Source organism: Pelophylax lessonae (assembly GCF_965119305.1).
Source record: "Pelophylax lessonae genome assembly, chromosome: 1".
Lineage (NCBI taxonomy): Eukaryota > Metazoa > Chordata > Amphibia > Anura > Ranidae > Pelophylax > Pelophylax lessonae.
The window spans coordinates 248,011,696-248,031,912 of record NC_138768.1 but is presented as its reverse complement, the minus strand read 5'-3'; the positions used below and the strand labels follow the sequence as shown (position 1 = coordinate 248,031,912).

At 40.4% G+C, this 20,217-nt stretch overlaps 1 protein-coding gene across 1 annotated transcript in view; it reads right to left on the bottom strand.

Annotated features, from left to right (window-relative positions):
• The window catches only part of ADGRD1 (adhesion G protein-coupled receptor D1), an 897,745-nt gene that overhangs the window by 777,344 nt on the left and 100,184 nt on the right, over positions 1 to 20,217 (bottom strand). The window contains exons 4-5 of the mRNA XM_082270985.1: positions 8,193 to 8,315; positions 5,723 to 5,968 (exon numbers count right to left, since the gene is read on the bottom strand). Of these exons, the coding sequence (XP_082127111.1) occupies positions 5,723 to 5,968; positions 8,193 to 8,315 (369 nt within the window). The remainder of the gene's footprint in view (positions 1 to 5,722; positions 5,969 to 8,192; positions 8,316 to 20,217) is intronic.

Sequence of the window (20,217 nt, the reverse complement as noted above, 5' to 3'; positions counted from 1 at the left end):
ACCATAATCCCCCCTCCACCAAATGATTTGGACCAGTGCACAAAATACGGTCCATAAAGACATGGATGTGCGTGACTGTGGGCCAGGACTTCTCATCCAACAACAGTGTCTGACCCCACAAATGCGCTTCCAGAAGAATGGTCAAACATTTCCATAGACACAGTCCTAAACCTTGTGGACAGCCTTCCCAGAAGAGCTGAAGCTGTTATATTTTAAAGGGTGGACCAACTCAATATAAAACTCTACGGACTAAGACTGGGATGCCATTAAAGTTCAAGTGCATGAAGGCAGGTGTCCCAATAGTTTTGACAATATTGTATATATATATATATATATATATATATATATATATATATACATTATACATTCACATCAGTCCATGCCGGCAAGGAGCTTACAATGTCAGGTCCCTAACCCACATTCATACATAGATAAAGTAGGGCCAACTTAAACAGAAGTCAATTAACCTACCAGCATGCCTTTGGAGTGTGGGAGGAAACCAGAATACCCAAAAGCAATCCACACAGGCTCAGGGAGAACATGCAAACTCCATGTAGGTAGTGCTCTTGTTGGGATTTGAATCAACGACCCTAGTGCTGACATAGGAAAGTGCTAACCACTTAGCCACTTTGCTGATAGTTAAAAGATATGCTGTACTCAAATTCAGAATGATCTGGCTTTTAAAGGAATTGCTGCATCTCCAGACAGTACTAAGAGCGGCATGCAAATGAATGCAATTTATCTGACATCTTTCAGTAGTTTCTAAGTTACCTATATTAGCCAAACAAGCATTACTCACCACAGGTTTATTGGCATTATTAGAGCCATTTTGTCAATTTACTGAATATAACACAAGGCTAGCCCTGACAGAATTCTATGTCATTTCACCTGTTGCTGTATTAATATTTAAGGGAATATCTTGACTTTTAACATGCATGATTATGAGCATCTGGGACATGACCTGTAACTAGAACAGAACAGCCATTAGGAAGCCCACGTGCTGTGACGCCTTTCATTAACATTACAGCAGTAATGCAAACAGATGAGACTCATTTAGAAAGGTTAGAACATCTTGTTCTGGTTCAGAACAGAAGATCCTTTCCTCTTCTTTATTATTAATATACATTTTAAGGATAACAAGAGTATTTTTCTTTAAGCTTCTGCTTCAATGTTCCTGTAATGTCCTTTGAATTTCACTGGAGGAATTATGTCATAACTAACGCTTTAAAATGATTACGTTTAGAGCATAATTTAGAGAATATAATATTACTCCAGACCTAAAACGTGTTCTGATTTATCAGCAGTATCAGCTATTAGTAAAGATTCAATAAAGGCTTACTACTTTAGGAAATGATATTTCAGTTTTGCTCGGTTCCTGAACAAGCATATAATTCTTGCCACTTCCCCTCTAGAGCATTTTTTTTTTTTTACACGCATGTTAAAATCAGCATTTTGAGCTATAAAATTACTTAAAACCACCAGATAATTATAGATTTCCTGAACACAGAGGTCCTTTAGAGTAAAAATGTGGTAGTTGCAAGGTTTTACGTTGCAATATATTTGCATACCCATTTATCAAACCCATATTTTCTGGAAAAAATATACTGAAATTAATTTTTGTGCACATAGACACAGTTTATTCCCCAATTTTTTTGTACAAAATAAAAGCTGAAATAGTGTTCAGTAAATAGATACCAAATATGTCAGGTCTCAAAGCTGCGAGTACCCATGAAATTACAAATATTATGTTACTCACAAGTATAATCAGGTAAAGCAATTCAGAGTTAACCATAAATGAAGGACCTAGAGTTATTGCTCTCACAATCATATGAATACACATGTGCTCTATGTGTGCGTTTGCATTCATATGCCTGTGCACAAGGTGACAAAAGTCCTTTATTGTTTTATTATATTTTAAATGTTTCAACACTATTGTTGAGAAAACACGGACTGTATTATTAGTGTTCGTACCGAATAATTGGATTTTTGTTACCCGAACACGGACCCGAAAACTTTACTGTATGTTCGGGTTTAAAATCTGTGTTTGGTCATTTTATTTCCTGTTTTGTATGTAATGGCGCGCTTTTAATGGCGGGCTTTCAACAGTCAATCAACAAGCGTTTAACTGGTGTGTGCCATCACAGCCATGCCTACTAATGTATTAGTAGCTGTGATTGGCCATCTGAAGCATGTGACCATGTCTTTATAAGTTCGAGAGCCCCAGCGCGCCGCGTCATTCTGCTGTAGTTTAGGGACAGAGCACACATCATACGTGCTGGCTGCTGATTAGGGACAGACAGTGATTCTGTGAAAAATTGTGTCCGAAAAGAATACAGGGACAGGTCGGAGTGCAGGCAGGGAAAGTTATTAGAGCATTTTAGGGCGAGGCTGGAGATTAGGCAGGGACAGTCTACATCGATTTTGCTGTGTGGGGGGTGGTGCAGTGAACAATCTTTTTGCCCTCACTTGAGCCCACTGAGGAGGAGGAGGGAGATAAAAATCTATTTTTATCAGTCTGTTGTGTGCAGCGTTCAGCTATATTTCACTACAGATTGCTGTTCTAATCTGCTATTAAAAAATGAATTTAAAAGGGAATTTTTGCCATGCTCTTAACTACATTTTGCTGCCATTTGCAGCACTCTAGACCTTTCCATTGGTGTTTTAGAGCCATTTTAGTGCCTGAAAGTTCGGGTCCCCATTGACTTCAATAGGGTTCGGTGTCCGGGTAAAGTTCGGAAAAAGTCCGGGACACGGACCCGGACTTTTTTTTCAAGTTAGGCCGAACCCGCCGAACACGGACATCCAGGCGTCCGCTCAACTTTATTCAACACATTATTTTATTTTTTTGCATTTAAGGTGGTACTAAACCGAAAAACAAAAATGGAATATCTTGCATCTTACCAATCCCTAAATGTAGTGGCTGCATTAATTTTTTTTTTTTTTTTTTTTTTTTTTAGGCTTTCCTTTCTTTTATTTTACATGGTGATCCTGCCAGCAACACACGTCCTGTCTCAGGATGTCCCCACTCTGGATGGAGGAGCAAACTTTGGACAGCAGATTTCTCAGTATAGAAACAGGTTAATGGTAAATGCACTAGAAGATTTTCAATGGAGCTGACAAACAAATTAAAGCCATACTTCAGCTTTTTAAGCAGTTACAGCAACTTTTTTTTCCTTTTGGAATTAAGGCTTTTTATAAATGAGTAAAAGCATATCATTGTAAGCACTCCTGTCAGTGTTAAATGGTTTGTCTTATCTCTTCAACAGCCACTTTTGCGGGAAAGCTTTAACCACTTTAGGACCGGAGGATTTTCCTGCTTTACGTCCAGGCCACTTTTTGCAACTTGGCACTGTGCGACTTTAACTGACAATTGCGCGGTCATGCAACGCCGTACCCAAACGAAATTTACGTCCTTTTTTTTCCATAAACAGAGCTTTCTTTTGGTTATATTTGATCACCTCTGCGCTATTTATTTTTTGCGATATTAATAAAAAAATAGCAACAATTTTGAAAAAATAACTATATTTGACAGTTAAAATATATCCAATATATTAAATTTTTGTCATATATTTAGGCCAAAATGTATTTAACTACATGTCTTTGACAAAAACATTCTCAATGAGCGTATTTTTAACCGCTTTAAAACCAGAAGATTTTACCCCATTCCTGACCAGGCCATATTTTGCAATTCAGCACTGCGTTATTTTAACGGACAATTGCGCGGTCGTGCGATGCTTTACCCAAATTAAATGTATGTCCTTTTTTTCCCCACAAATAGAGCTTTTTATTGGTGGTATTTGATCACCTGTGCAATTTTTACTTTTTGCGCTATAAACAAAAAAAGAGTGACAATTTTGAAAAAATAACAATATTTTTCACATTTTTTATATGAAATTCCCCCAAAAAAATGTAAAAATCAAAATTTAACATTTTAGGCCAATTTGTTTTCTGATACATATGTTTGGTAAAAAAAAAAATCGCAATAAGCATATTTTGATTGGTTTGCGCAAAAGTTATCGGAGCTACTAACTACGGCAAATTTTTGTCATTTTTATTGTTTTTTTTTTTTCTTTTTAACTAGTAATGGCGGCGATCTGCGATTTTTTTATTTTGCAGGACTGCGACATTGCGACGGGCAGATCGGACCCCTAACTGACATTTATGACACTTTTGGGGGTACCAGTGACATTACTACAGTAATCAGTGCTATAAATATGCACTGTTACTGTAATAATGACACTGGCAGGGAAGGGGTTAACTTTATTGGTGATCAAGGGGTTAATGTATGCCTGGTGCTTACTGACATGTGTGGAGGGAGGGGACTGCGTGACACAGGCACAGATTGCAGGTCCAGCTATGCTGAATCCTGTAATCTGTGACTGTCTGTCACATAGGAGGTCAACTCGCTTTGTTTACACAAGTGGGCGGATCTCCTCACTCGATCCCTGGCGATTGGGGAAAAGCGGCGGTGATCACCACCTCTCCTCCCCTGACCCGACTCCCGCTGTGTCTGAATACAGCGGAAGCGAGCCTCCGGCGGCGCATGTGCCCCGCACACAAGGGGAGGAATCCAGGGACGTAGGTCTACGTCGCTGGACGATAACGAGCCACTTTGCCGCAGTACGCTCAATGTGAGCGGTCGGCAAGTGGTTAAGATAACAGACTTACTGGCTTATTCAGAAAGAAAAAAGAAAAAGCCTAAAGAAAAAGAAACCGAATGCATCCCCCTTTTTTAAATATTTGTACTCTGAATTTATATTTTTGCATTTAGGTCTAATACAACTTTAACATTATTGCTATCACAAAGGGGGCTAACAGGCACCCTATATTATAGCATTGGGCAGGATACTCTTCATGGAAACATCAGGGATCTAATTAGACAAGTCCTATGACAGGTCCTGTGGAGTTCACATAACAAGTCCTGTAAAAGTGATCAGTTGGCTTTACAGCTGTCCAGATCACTTTTACTGTAAAGCCAGGTGGAGATTGCACAAAAATGAAACAAGTTCACAGATGCTACTATAGGCTTGAGCTTGTCTAAACCTCTTTAATTTGGATGTACCAGTGCTAGACAGGTCAAAATAACTTGTGTTTAGCAACTAAAACACCATGAAGTGTATATAGAGGCAAAACTTTTGTTCTTGGATATGTGTTGGATGTATTGATTAGAGTAAGGAAAGGTTAGACCCTCTATCATGTTTTTATTGCTATCTGTGTCCCCGCTGCAGTGATTCATCCTTCTATTTGTCAGGGTGACCATTGTCACAAGAACAGAAAAGGGAAAGTCCAAAATTTTAGAGTTGTCATGAGAAGGGGGCAATTTCACCTTCTCCAGTCTCCAACCAAAACTAGAAAAAAACAGGGGAAGCACAGTGGCCTAGTGGGTAGCAATTCTGCCTTGCAGCATTGTGGTCCCCAGTTTAAATGATGTTCAGGGCATTATCTGTATTAGGTTTACATGTTCTACTTGGGCTTATTTGTGTTTTCATCCACACTCCATGCTGGTAGGTAAATTGGCCCTGGTATGTGTGTGCTTATATATGCATGTGTGATAGGGACCTTAGATTGTAAGGTCCTTGAGGGCAGGCACTAATGTAATATACAGTATGTAAAATGCAACATAAATTGTTAGTGCCATATAAATACCTAAAATAAATAAATAACTCTGCTCATCCATTGCATTTCTTTGTCAAGAACAAAAATGTAACACAGTGATGAGTACCTGGAGGTTTTATTCTTGCTTTCCAGACCTTGGAGTCCTCATGTGTATATACCTCAACATAGCCTTCACGCTCATCTGAGTAGATTTGAAAACCATGGGAAGTAACTTTTTTCCCAAAGGCCTGTGTCTGATGGCTCTTAGGGGAATCATCTTGGAAAGATTCTTGGTTGTTACTTTGGTTAATAGGTTTTAGTTGTTTCTTTGGTGACATGTCTTGTATCTTCCAGAAAAAGGAGAACGTGACACCTGAAGTTTAGAGAGAAATAACAAGTCTCAGACAAAAGGAAGACATTTCACTAATGTTTTTAAGAAAATATAATATATAAATATAATGTAATATATAAAAATATATTGTCCACCACTGCAGTAGCCAGAATTTCTCCCCCACCATGCTGCCTATCAGGGCAATAGTATTTATGACTGAAGGAAGCATCCCTAGGCACCTCCTTAGCTCAGACACCTCACATTACTCAAGTCGTGACAAAAGTTGAGGCCAAACCTGGAACCCCTTGCTTGCCATGATGCATTTGAGGTCTGGTGACTTCTGGTAGAAAGGGAGGAGGGAATTGTGTGAATGGCCATAATAACCTGGGGAGGGAGGGGGGGAGGTTTGTGTTGGAATGGGAGGAGAGATTTGAAGGTGGTGAATATTTGTGTTAAGAGGAAAGACTTTGTGGGGTGATAACTTGCTATTTCTTTGGGGGGGGGTTGGAGACTTGTGCTGGGAGGAGAGATTTGGGGGAGGGGGGAAGATTTGTGCATTAAGGGTTGATTTTGTCAAAAAGCAGAAGATTTTGCTTGATTAAAAGAGTTTTGCCTTCATCGGATTGGTACCAGCCCAGCACATCAGGCACATCAGGCATACAGGGTACTACATAGGTTTTCACTCCTTATTATACCCTTTTTTAATAAAGAAGAACCACAGGAAAATACAATATTTTTTCTTAAATGTTCTGTGTAACAAATAGTTAACTCCCATGAAGTGCTTGCCACCTGCAGGATAACTGTCCTTCCTTTCTTATTTACACTTTCCTTCAAGCCAGGAATTACAGCTTTAGCTATAGTTCCGGAGCTTCGACTATGAGCTGCAGCTGAAGCTGCAGCACTTTTATACAGTTCAACTCCTGACTATTCTTATTCCATAATTTGTGCTGTGAGGGAGTTACATTCATATGAAGTGATCATACCGATATATATGCAAAGATGCCAATCAGACTCCAAACATGCCTATGCTACAATGTCCATCAGGGTATTGAGACATTAAACTTTCTAAGTGCAATGTACATGAGAGCCAAATCGCATTTGGTGTCTATCAAATCGTCATTTTATTATGCTCAATAAGATGTTGGTTGTCGGATTGTTATCTGAAAATTAGGATATAGTTAGAATAAATGGCACTGAGAGAGTGTTTGCTGTAGCATCATAAAACACTTCAATACCACTTTAACACCCCTTAAGCATACCCCTCAGACCCTTTGATTGGTTTTCATAATTCTGTATATGTCCTATCCAGGGTCCTAAAAAGATGGCTGCAATCCGCAGTTTGGGAACTCAAAATGAATATCAACTTTGAAAGAATGCTAAGAGTCATTTATGAGAGCCAGTGATTCTAATCAATTAGATTGTACTCACTCTACAAATGAACTGGACTCGACACAAAATCAAGGACCAGACAAACTTTGTTTTTTGGTATTTTTTCACTTTCAATCACGTGTATTTTACTGTTGCTTTTTATGCACTGTTTTTCTTTTCTTTAAAGCAATAGTTTAAAATCTTTAGGCTAATCTATGTTCTAACCTGAAATTAAAGAACCTATTACCTCCTTCAAGAAAGCTTCCATATTGAAAATTCTGGTACATTCCTGTGTGGCTTTAGCAGAAAGTGATGCCTTTTTTTAGACAATGCATGTTTTCATTAAAATATGTGAATTGTTGAACCATTAGCCGTAAAACTTTTGCAGAGCGTGAGGCTGAGAGTGTATTAACACCTCAATACCTGTCTTAACTGATGACACACCTATGTTGTTAGAGCGCCATAAAGTACTACTGAGCTAGTCCATGGGGTAATAGTATAGGATGACTGAGCACTAAAATAAATAATTAGTATTTTTCTTTGTGTTCTGCTTGCTGTGTATGTTCACTTCTAGATAGGTGTGTTACATATCTGTTAGGGATGGGGTGTATGGTGGGCCACTGAAAATATTCGAAAGATTCCCTGTAGCTCAGTTTGCAGGCTGATGAACTTTACAGTTTAAGTGATGCTTTCCTAATATATAGCATGCTTTCTGCCTCCAAATATTATGTACATACGTAGAGCGGAGCTAGGTTTTACATCAATATTCCAGTAAAATGGTTGTTAACAAGAAGGGTTGATAGACGTGTTCCCAGGGGGGCAACATGGTTTTATGTACCTCCCTTAGCATTCTGACTTGCTTGGTTCACACACTGAGTATCCCCAGGTAGATACTAACCTTCTGGTCCACACAAACTTAGGTCACTAATGCAGGAGTTTTTGGAATTTCCAAAGTAGAGGAGGGTAACTCCTTTCTGCTCATTAAGGACAATGCCACGATTGACTGTTCCTTCCACAATATCTGGGGAAAGAAGAAAATATTTTAGTATATAAATCTTTTTTTTCTTGCTTCACGCCAAATACAACTTCAAAAACATCCTCAATTATAAACTCTTAAGTCACACATTCTGCACTCAAAACACACAAATGTAATTGAGTTTAACACACAATGAGTATATTTTTAATTATTATATAAACATCCAAAATACAACCTTAAATACTTGGATTTCAGCAAGTTTAGCAAAGAACTTAACATGTGTATTGTATTAAAATGTATCCATATTTGACTTCTTTATCTGTTTGCCAAATATCCATGTGTTTTTCTTCAAGGTCCTATAAATGCAAATACTGCACCTTCAGGGTTTGTAATATCCTTTTGCTATTATGTGTTTCCTGTGCAGTGTATACTTCACTATAGTTCATTGACTTAAGCTGAAAATTTAAGGCAGGGGTCTTTAAAAATTGCAGTCAGCATAATCTTAAAGCACAGCATAATGGTAAAGCACAAACAATTGCTAGGCAGTAGGGTTTTGTGATATAAGACACTGTATTTTTTGCCAAAAGATCCTTTACCTTTCCCCTAGCTATTTTGTGAGTCGGTATGTGTGTGTAAAATTGTAAAATGCCAAGAATGAAGTTCGTGCCAAGATTTTGTGACTCCATTGTGCATGTGCAAAAATTCCATTATCAGTGACTGCCCAACAACTGAAGAAAGAAAAAAACCTGTCCAGAAGTGCCGTAAAAGATGGAGCAGTGGTGATGGAGCAGTGATTACAGAATTAGATCTGTCAGTGCTAGGAAAGTGCAAAATAGGAGATAAGTGCAAATAAGGAAATCGTTAGGTTCAATATTGAGTTGGCCCACCTTTTGCAGCTATAACAGATTCAACTCTTCTGGGAAGGCTGTCCACAAGGGTTAGGAAATGTTGGACCATACTTCCAGAAGTGCATTTGTGAGTTCAGGCACTGATGTGGATGAGACGGCCTGGCTCATAGTCTCCACTGTAATTCCTCCCAAAGGTGTTCTGTCGGGTTGATATCAGGACTCTGTGCAGGCCAGTCAGGGGAGGACTGGGCCAGGGGGCTGGGAACAAATTTCCCCCTGGGCTGCTCTGATGCCCCGTAAAAAGGCTGCACTGCTTCTACCACAGACATGCCTAAAGGATTCTTGGTGAAGAGGAGTAAAAAGTCCCCACTGCTGACTTACTGAGTGCGGGATGAAGACAAGGACAGAGTGAAGGCCTCCCCCCAGCATGGATGGTGTAAACTTTGTCTGAGCAGAAGCCAGTTCCATGCCCCATTGGAGACTCTCCTCCCCCAGGTAGCTCTGACCGAGCTATCCCGGCTCCCCCCAACTGCCCCCTGCTGGCTAGATCTGGAACCCGGATTTGGCCAGTGAGTAGAGAGTACCTAGAGCGGAGCTTCAACCTGGAATGGGGGTCAGGAGGAGGCTGGGATGAGGGAGAGTGGGGTCGAGTCATTCCACCATGGGTCTCTGGTTTGTACTTGCCCCCTAGGCCGAAAAAGTTGCCAGTCAGCCCCTGAGGTCAGTCAATTTCCTCCACTCCAAACGCGCTCATCCATGTCTATATGAACCTTGCTTTGTGCACTGGTCGAAATCATTCGGTAGAGGGGGGATTATGGTGTGAGGTTGTTTTTTTAGGTGCAGGGCTTGGCCCCTTAGTTCCAGTGAAGGGAACTCTTAAGGCCTCAGCATACCAAGACATTTTGGACAATTTCATGCTTCCAACTTTGTGGGAACAGTTTGAGGATGGCCCCATCCTGTTTCAGCATGACTGAACACCAGTGCACAAAGCGAGGTCCATAAAGACATGGATAAGCGAGTTTGGGGTGGAGGAACTTGACTGACTTGTACAGAGTTCTGACCTCTTAGAAGAACATCTTTGGGTGAATTAGAGCAGAGACTGCGGGACAGGTCTTCTCGCCAAAATCAGTGCCTGACCTCACAAATGCTCTTCTGTAAGAAAGGACAAACATTCCCATAGACACACTCCTAAACCTTGTGGACAGACTTCCCACAAGAGTTGAAGCTGTTATAGCTGCAAAGGGTGGGCCAACTCAATATTGGACCCTACAGACTAAGACTGGGATGCCATTAAAGTTCATGTGCGTGTAATAGCAGGCATCCCAATACTTTTGACAATATAGTATATATATATATATATATATATATATATATATATATATATATATATATAAAATGTACATTTGGAGGTGAAAGGAGGAAGCGAGTCTTTCTATTGTACATATGAGGTAGAAAGCTCCTATAACAGAGAGTGAGTTGGGCTTTTTCTGGAGAGAACTGCTTTGCTGTGTGTGTGTTTTGTGTGTTTTGTGTGGATGTGTGTGCTTTGTGTGACAAGAAGTATATTCCCTACACAATTCCATAACAATTTGTGTTGTCAGGCAGGCATATATTGTGGAGGGGAATGCTGTGACATTTTAAATTAAAAAATTGTGGTTTGTTAAAATAGCCATACGGGCCTACGGCAATGCATGCATTACCTTTTATGCATTCTCTATAAGGTTAATGACAGAAGTGAAATGTCTCATGAGTAATGACAGTTCAATAGCATCGGTGAGGTATGGTATATACCTAGTTTATAGGCCCAAGCTAAACTGATGTAAGAATATACTATGCCTGGAATTATTCTTTAAAACATGTTGACTATGCATTAGGGAAATGCCAGCAAAAATACAAGTTGCCTTCAATGAAAAAGAACACTTATTCCCGTCAAAAAACCTCCTGGTCAAAACACACAAAAAAAGAGAGGTCATAAGGGTTGATAAAAACAACACTAGACTCAATACAAAAAAAGAACAAATCAAGTTTAGTTTCCAGAGATCTGATATACACTCTTATGAGTATACAAAGAGAGGACAGGAGACATAAATCGTCAGACTACTTAGGTATTGACAATAAAGAGAAGATGTACAACCTACACTGCAAACACATGTATTGCAAAGAGCAACTCTGTAGTAACAGACATAAAACTGTCTGGCACAATTATATTACATAGCTTTTCAATATTTAGGCTGCCATTATAAAAAGTACACACACAGAGTAATTTGTAGTCAGCTTTTTAATTTGAAGACATTAATCAACCAACCATTTGCCAAATGTGAACAGCCGTTTTCTGTATATTTGAACATATAAAACTGCCACAAATAACCTAAGCTTGTCTTGAAATAAATTCCTGGCAGACTGAGAGCAAAGGATGCATTTTCATACTTGCACTAACAGGTTTTACGTGCATGGAGATGTATTCATCTAAAGCAGAATATTTGCAGATCAGGCTGTTTCACTGAAAAATTATACTCTTTGGGCTTGCATTTTACCAAAACTTTTTTAACTGAAGGAAATGAGGATTAGGCCTGACAAGTGCTAGAATATCTACTAGTTTTTAATCATGGTTTAGTGTTTAGAATAACTTGTTCAACACAATAGGTTTTGCAATATTAAAGGTTTCATGTAAACCAGCATTGTACATACAGAGTTTGACAGCAGGTACGTTGTTCTACTTTCATCAGCCCATTAACTTCAATTATAGCAAGGTCTTTATGTACAAAAATCAAGCTAGGAGGTACTTTGCCAAGCAGATGGACACAGTTTTGTGCAGTAATTCACTGATGAAGTGTAATTCTTTAAATGTAGATATATATATATATATATATATACATAATATTTACAAAAATGTGAGGGGTGTACTTACTTTTGTGAGATACTGTATATATATATATATATATATATATATATACCGTATATATAGATAGATATATATATACCGTATATATATATATATATATATATATATATATATACACAGTAAAACCTTGGTTTGAGAGTAACTTGGTTTGAGAGCGCTTTGCAAGACAAGCTAATTTTTTTAACAAATTATGACTTGATATACAAGCGATGTCTTGATATACAAGTAGCGTCATGTATAAAAAAAAGAAGAGAGGAGCCTCTAAAGTGTAGCAATATGGTTACATTTAATGAAGGTTCAATATTTAGCAACTCACATGGTTGATGATTAAAACAGGCACATCTAAGTATGCAGGTATCTGGGGTAAAGCTATAATCTTTGTATATAGACTATAAACCAAACGACTTGTGGAACGAATCATCTGAGTTTCCATTATTTCTTATGGGGAAATTCGCTTTGATATAAGAGTGCTTTGGATTACAAGCATGTTTCCAGAACGAATTATGCTTGCAATCCAAGGTTTTACTGTATATATATATATATATATATATATATATATATATATAAAGAAATAAAGTGCAGCACCAATAAAAAACACATTAAAAATAATGCTAACATGAATACACAGTCTTGGTATAAATAAGTCTTTGGTGAAGATTAAATGGTGACAATAGAAAGCCACTCCCCACTGCAAGAGGATATTCCACCACCGTGTCATAAACCGAAATAGGTACCCTTACCAGCAGCCGTGGACCCTCAACTTAATGATGGGTCAATCAAGCATATGAGACAGGGATCAGCTCAAGGAATCTTCACCACACATAGGCATATCATACCGGACCGGATGTAAAGGATTGTATATACAAAGGTAATCCCCGGTTCCTCCACACACAGCTCATGCAAGGACAAAAGAGCGAATCCAATGGTGCAGTACGTTCCAAAAGTAGCGTTTATTAAATAAAAGGCAGGTACTCACATATCGTAGAATGAAAAACAGCATGTGTACAGAGATGGCCGCGGCGATAGCGTGCTTGCGTCATGCACTGCTAAAAAATGCTAAAAGTACTAACGACACTGACTGGAGAAGGGTGAACATCAGGTACAATCAAAGGGTTAACTGTGCTGTGTGCCTAGCCTGTGCTTTACTAAACTGTGGGAAGTGCTTGTACTAGGGGAAGGCAGAGATCCGTGTTCCTGCTTACCGGGAACACAGAATCAATGTCTTCCCCGCTAACAGAATGTCAGTCTGCCTTGTTTACATAGGCAGACTGGCATTCTGCCTGTGTAATGAATAATTGGTGGGTGCCAGCGGACATCGAGTCCACGGTACCTGCTGATTGGCTCCTGCTGTGAATATTCACAGCGAGAGTGGGCCGCCAGTGGCACGCCTGCGTGCCCCCAACCTGGAAGTGCTGGATCACGTACTATACAGTATACTGTCGGTAAGCGGTATGTATATATGACTGTATATTATGATACCATATCTCCCAACTGTCCCTGATTTTGAGGGACTGTCCCTGCTTTGGAACAAAGTCCCTCTGTCCCTCTTACCTTCTCATTTGTCCCTCAATTTCAAAAGCCAGTATAAAGGAATGGTAGTGGTAAAAAAAAAGCACTTGTAGGTTTTTTTTTCATTTCTTTATTGACTTCAAAGTACCAAGACAACACGAGGCCATGGTTAACATACGCATAATCAAAACTGACAATAAGTGCAGTATTACAAATGTGGGTAAAACCATGAAGGCAGGAGAAATGAACAATAGGTACAGATAATGCAAAAACAAGCATAATCAATAACTGAAAGAACATTTTCATATATAAAAGGCCCAGGTGCGCACGGGCATCTAGCTGAGAGCGGCAGACGGAAATGCAAAAATGAGAGCAGTGAGCCGAACGCACCTAGTACAGCATCTCAAGGAGACGCACACTGATATACAACTACAATGTGGCACTTGTAGGTTTAACCACTTGCCGACCGTCGCATGACTATATACTGCAGCGGTCAGCCCCTCTTGGGCAAAGTGATGTACCGGTATGTCACTCGCCCACGAGCCTGTAGGGGGCGAGCGCGTCGCCGGAGACGCGCTCCCGCCCATTCCCTGACATTCCCACGCATGTGACTGGCGGCTCCGATGTCTGCCGGTCACTCACCATCTCATGCAGGAGAGGGAGAAAGGCAGGCGGCTGATGTAAACACAGCCGTCTGTCATTCTCCCTGATGTAAGTACAGAGACTATACGATCCTGCTATGTAGGATCATATGTCTCTGTGGTTACATCACAAGCCACGCCCCCCCCAGTTAGAATCACGCCCCTAGGGATACATTTAACCCACTAATCACCAATAAAGTTAACCCCTTCTCTGCCAGTGTCATTTTTACAGTAACAGTGCATATTTATAGCACTGATTACTGTAGTAATGTACTGATCTGTCCGCCTCAATGTTGCGGTCCCGCAAAAAAAATCGCAGATCGCCGTTATTACTAGTTAAAAAAAAAACAATAAAAATTACATAAATCTTTCCCGTAGTTAGTAAACGCAATAACTTTTGTGCAAACCAATCAAAATACGCTTATTGTGATTTTTTTTTACCAAAAATATGTAGCAGAAAACAAATTGGCCTAAAATGTTAAAAAAATTTGATTTTTAAATTTTTTTTGAGAATTTCATATAAAAAAATGTGAAAAATATTGTTATTTTTTCAAAATTGTCGCTCTTTTTTTGTTTATAGGGCAAAAAGTAAAAATCGCACATGTGATCAAATACCACCAAAAGAAAGCTCTGTTTGTGGGAAAAAAGGACGCCAATTTCATTTGGGTACAGCATCGCACGACCGCGCAATTGTCCGTTACAGTCACGCAGTGGCAAATCGCAAAATAGGGCCTGGTCTTTGAGCAGCCAAATCCTCCAGGGCTTAAGTAGTTAACTAATCTTCTTTTTTTTTTTTTATAATTGTTTTTTAAGGGGGTGCGGCAGGTAGTGTGTCCTATGCCTACATAATTTTGCAAATAGGCATCACTCGTTCCCTTTTCAAAAAAAGTTGGGAGGTATGTGATAGCCTTTAAAATGTTCTATTTTGTAACTGCAGGCAATGTAAAAAAACTGAACTGCATAGCTATGGTGTTGTGAATCTATAAGTGATGTTATCACAAAAAAAAAAAAAATACATATAATGCGACAAAAGATAGTTTAATCCATACTAACACATTTATTCTTCCAATCATGCTGACATCCTTTGTGTATTATAAGAATGATGAGAAATAACAGCAAAGATGAAATGTGTCATCCTCAGACATAATCCAATACAAAGATGATTATCTTTTACCTTGCCAATATGTGTTCTGTATGTTAAACTTTATTAGCATGTAAGTAAAAAAAATGTAAAGTGGGTGCAAGAAAATTGCAGCACACTAAAATGTTTTACTGTTCAATGACCTGTGTCATTTGAAGGGAAAAGCACCAGACCAGTAAATCCAGATTTTACTCTATGTTTTTAAATCAAGAAGAAACTTTGTATATATTTGCAAAAATGCATTGCTGTCCATAGTGCAATAGTTATTTGGGGAATGAGAAAGTATTTGCTTCTATTGAATAAAAGATGAATGACCAGTTTTTAATTTATAATTTATATAAATATAAGTTTATATTATTTATAGATTATAAACTCTCATGAGCACCCTAAGAGCCGGTTCACACTACTTCGACTTCTCAGGCGACTTGGTCGCATGACAAGTAGCTCCCAATGCTGTGCAATGGAACCGTTCTAATCAGAGCGACTCAAGTCGCTCCGACTTAGAAAAAGGTTCCTGCACTATTTTTTGGCAAAGTCGGGCGACTTGCATTGGCTTCTATTATGAGAAGTCTTTGCAAGCCACGATGAAGTCGCGCTGCACTGGCGACTTCAAAGTCACCCAAAGTCGTGGCGACTTTGAGTCGGATTAGTGTGAATTGGCTCTTACTCTTGTGTATTGAGTTGTATTGTAACTGTCCTGTCCTAGCTCCTTTTATTATAATATAAAGCAATGTGCAAACTGTTAGCTCTATATATATCCTGTACAATAATTTTAATATTAATAATAGTGGCCCCTCTTTTGTAAAGCTTTATCCTTACAGGCTTGTGATTACACTCACTGACAATCCACTCTTATTATGCTTCCTACCATAAATTGACCGTTAAATGTTCAAAGGTGGCACAAGATTTGAAAAAATAAAGAAAAAAAAAATAACTAGCATTCAAATGTTTTATGAATTGGTGCCTTTGTAATCCTGCGACTCTAAGGCAGGCCATAGACGGTTCAGATCTCGGCTGGTTCAGCAGGAAGCGGTCAAGAATCGAACCATGTATGGGCAGGCTAATAAACTATACAGCAACACCAACTAGCATGCCGGGTTATACCTGCCATTTTCACTAGTGGCTGCTATCAATAACCACTGTCTTCCCCTGGCAGGCGCAGCTTCTCCCGCCAACCCACCTGGAGAAGACAATGGCCCAGCAGGAGGGATTCCTGCATCAACACTGTCTGTTTATGGCCAGCCTAAGTAAGGCCTATAAGGTCCTTGAAGTAAACCTGATACAAAGTCATTCTAAAAAACCCTTCAGTTTAATATTATTAGAAGATATGTATTCTTCTGTTCTTTAACCACTTTACCACCGGAGGATTTTCCTGCTAAAAGACCAGGGGTTATTTTGCGATTTTTTACTGCGTGACTTTAACGGACAATCGCGCGGTCGTGCGACGCTGTACCTAAACGAATTTCACGTCCTTTTTTTCCCACAAACAGAGCTTTCTTTTGGTGGTATTTGATCACCTGTGCGATTTTTTGATCACGCGCTATAAACAAAAAAAGAGCGTAATTTTTGCAAAAACAACAATATTTTTCACTTTTTTTTATATGAAATTCCCCCAAAAAAAAATGTAAAAATCAAAATTTTTTAAAATTTTCGGCCAATTTGTTTTACGCTACCTATGTTTGGTAAAAAAAATCGCAAAAAGCGTATTTTGATTGGTTTGCGCAAAAGTTATCGCGTTTACTAACAAAGGGAAAGATTTTTGTCATTTTTGGTGTTTTTTTTTTTAACGAGTAATGGCGGCGATCTGCGATTTTTTTTGCGGTACTGCGACATTGCGGCGGACAGATCGGACCCTTGACTGACATTTTTGACACTTTTGGGGGTACCAGTGACATTACTGCAGTAATCAGTGCTATATATATGCACTGTTACTGCAAAAATGACACTGGCAGGGAAGGGGTTAACAGTATTGGACAGGGAGGGGTTAAGTGTGTCCTAGGGGCGTGATTCTAACTGTGTAGGGACATGGCTACTAGTGTAAAAACAAAGATCAACAGTTCTACATAGTAGAACTGTTTGATCTTCACTTTTACACAGGGAGAACTGACAGGTGGCTTGTTTACACAAGCCGCTCTGTCTTTCTCCCGCTGTAGCGGCGATCGTAGTGTGACCGGCGGACATCGGGTCCGCCAGTCACACTCCCGCACTCCTCCGTGAACGAGCCGAGGCGGGCGCGCGCCTCGGCGGGCGCGCGCCCGCCCGCTATTGGCTCTGGAAGGAGTGACAGGCGAGCGACGTAGACCTACGTCACTCTGCCTGGCCGGGGCCGACTGCCGCAGTAAATATACTGTGCGCAGTCGGCAAGCGGTTAATAACTGAAAACTCTATGAATTCACAAATAACAGTAGTGCTGGGGGCACATGTAGTGGATAAGGCCATTTTGGGCTCGGTTCAGTGTGTACCAAGCAACATCTAGATTGGAGGAATGTAATATACCATGCACCATAAATAGGGGGTCTTTCTAGGTATTTGGCTGGCACTACCTTTTGATAAAAGCACATTTGCTGAAACGCGTCAAGGCCACGCTGCTGACAGCTTACCTTTGCACCTTTACATGCTCCTTACCATGAGATGTTTGTAAGTGCATTTTGGTTTATTTATGTTTAAAAAAATTTTAGCAGTATTACACTATATTGTGCTCCTTCTCTCTGGTCCATCTATGATTGTTTGGCTGAGTGGGAGCTTTTGGTGTGAAGTTACATCTGCTACAAAATCGTCACCTGTACATCCGTGGTTTGCCTACCCTTTTGGATCATCTATTTACAGTTTAACAAGCTGGTTTGACCCAGGTGCTATATGGCCCTCTGAGTCCTACTGTTCTGATGAGCATAATACATCTCCATTTTTGTTGGTGTTGGGATCCATTCAGCACTTGATCATCACCGTATTGAAAAGCCATGTCACATATAGACTTGGGATTGTTGATTTGATGTTTATCTTAACACATTTGGACTATATTATTTTGACTTACCATTATTGAATAATATCATTTGGATTATTCATTTTTACGTGTTTTTTTCATTGATTTACATTTTAATGTTCACTAGCGCTGCACTTTTTTGGATTTACATGTAGCGGATAACTTATACTTACCTCCCTTGCAACCATTGTAAGGAAGAGAACACAGCTCTGTTGTGCCAGCAACTTTGTAGCTGGCTTTATTAAAGTTTATAAAGTTTATTACTTCAGATCAAATATAGTATGGGATCAGAATTGTGCCACAAAAACAGGTAAGCTTCCCCACAATGGCTGTGGAGGAAGAGAAGAACTGTTAAATCGGGGTTGTTAGGAATGCAGTGTGCTAAGAGACATGGTCTGAATCACTCACATGAGGTACCAGTGACAAGGTGGGGAGTAGGGTTGAGCGAACACCTAGATGTCCGTGTTCGACGGGTTCGGCCGAACTTTAAAAAAAAGTCCGGGTCCGTGTCCCGGACTTTTACCGAACTTTTCCCGGACACCGAACCCCATTGAAGTCAATGGGGACCCGAACTTTAAGGCACTAAAATGGCTCTAAAACACCAAAGGAAAGGGCTAGAGTGCTGCAAATGGCAGCAAAACGTAATTAAGAGCATGGCAAGTGCTCTGCAAACAAATGTGGATAGGGAAATAACTTAAAACAACAAAAAAAAAACAGAAAAATAAAACAATGTTCTTCTTCATCTCTGAAGGACGAGGCCCATATGGAGTAGGAGGGAGGTTGAGGTGGTGGTGGATGTGGCGGTGACATAGGCGTGCGCACAGGGTGTGCTGGGTGTGCCTGGGCACACCCTAATCACCTAGGGCACATAGCATTGCCAGTGAGGAGATGGGAAAGATCTCCCTGGGACCTGCTCTGCTCTATTTCTCCTTGCCTACAGGTACATGGCCCTGATACATTACTCTCCCTGCTGGCAAACACATGCATGTGTATTTCAACTTTGGGGTGCACACCTTAATGCAATAGGCTGCGCACACCTATGGGCGGTGTAGGTGGAAGCGGCGGTGGAGGAGGACCAGGGCCGGATTAACAGCATCATGGGCTTGGTGCTGAGGATTTTGAAGGGCCTTAAGGGCCGTGCCTTGCCATGCACCCAGAGGAGGAAGGGTGCAGCCATGCATGCCTAATTCAACATGGGATGCTGTCTCTGAAGCCCATAAACACATCCATGCATCGCCAACTGTCCCTCCTTGTCCGGCCTTCACGCTGTGTGGGGAGGTTCTGAGGGTGCTGCCTGGGGAAGCGAGCATAGAAGCCAGACTTCTGTGTTTACAAGTGACAGAAGAGCGGTAACAGTGAATATGGCCAACCCGGGGCCTATATAAAAGGTAGGGGCCTGGAGCTGCAGCTCCAATAGCCCCTACATTAATCTGGCCCTGAGGAGGAGGACGAGGTAGCCAACACTGCTTCTTTTCAAAAATTTTAAATGAGGGTACACCCCAAAAGAGTGAGAAAGAGCAAAAATGGAACAATGGGTGGGTAAGGTCGGTATCCATTGCTATTCTGCATAAGGTACGGAAAAGTCCCGTGGGATCCATGCCTGGTTCATTTTAATGAACGTGAGCTTGTCCACATTGTCTCTGGACAGGCGGCTGCGCTTGTCTGTTATAACGCCCCCAGCCGTGCTAAATACCCGTTCAGATAATACACTGGCTGCAGGGCACGCCAGCACCTCCAAGGCGTAAAGGGCAAGCTCAAGCCATGTGCCCAATTTGGAGACCCAGAAGTTGAAGGGGGCAGACCCGTCATTCACTACATGTAGGCGTGTGCACACATACTGCTCCACCATGTTGGTAAAATGCTGCCTCCTGCTAAGACGTTCCATCTGAGCTGCTGGTGCTGCTGTTTGTTGTGGCGTGCTGACAA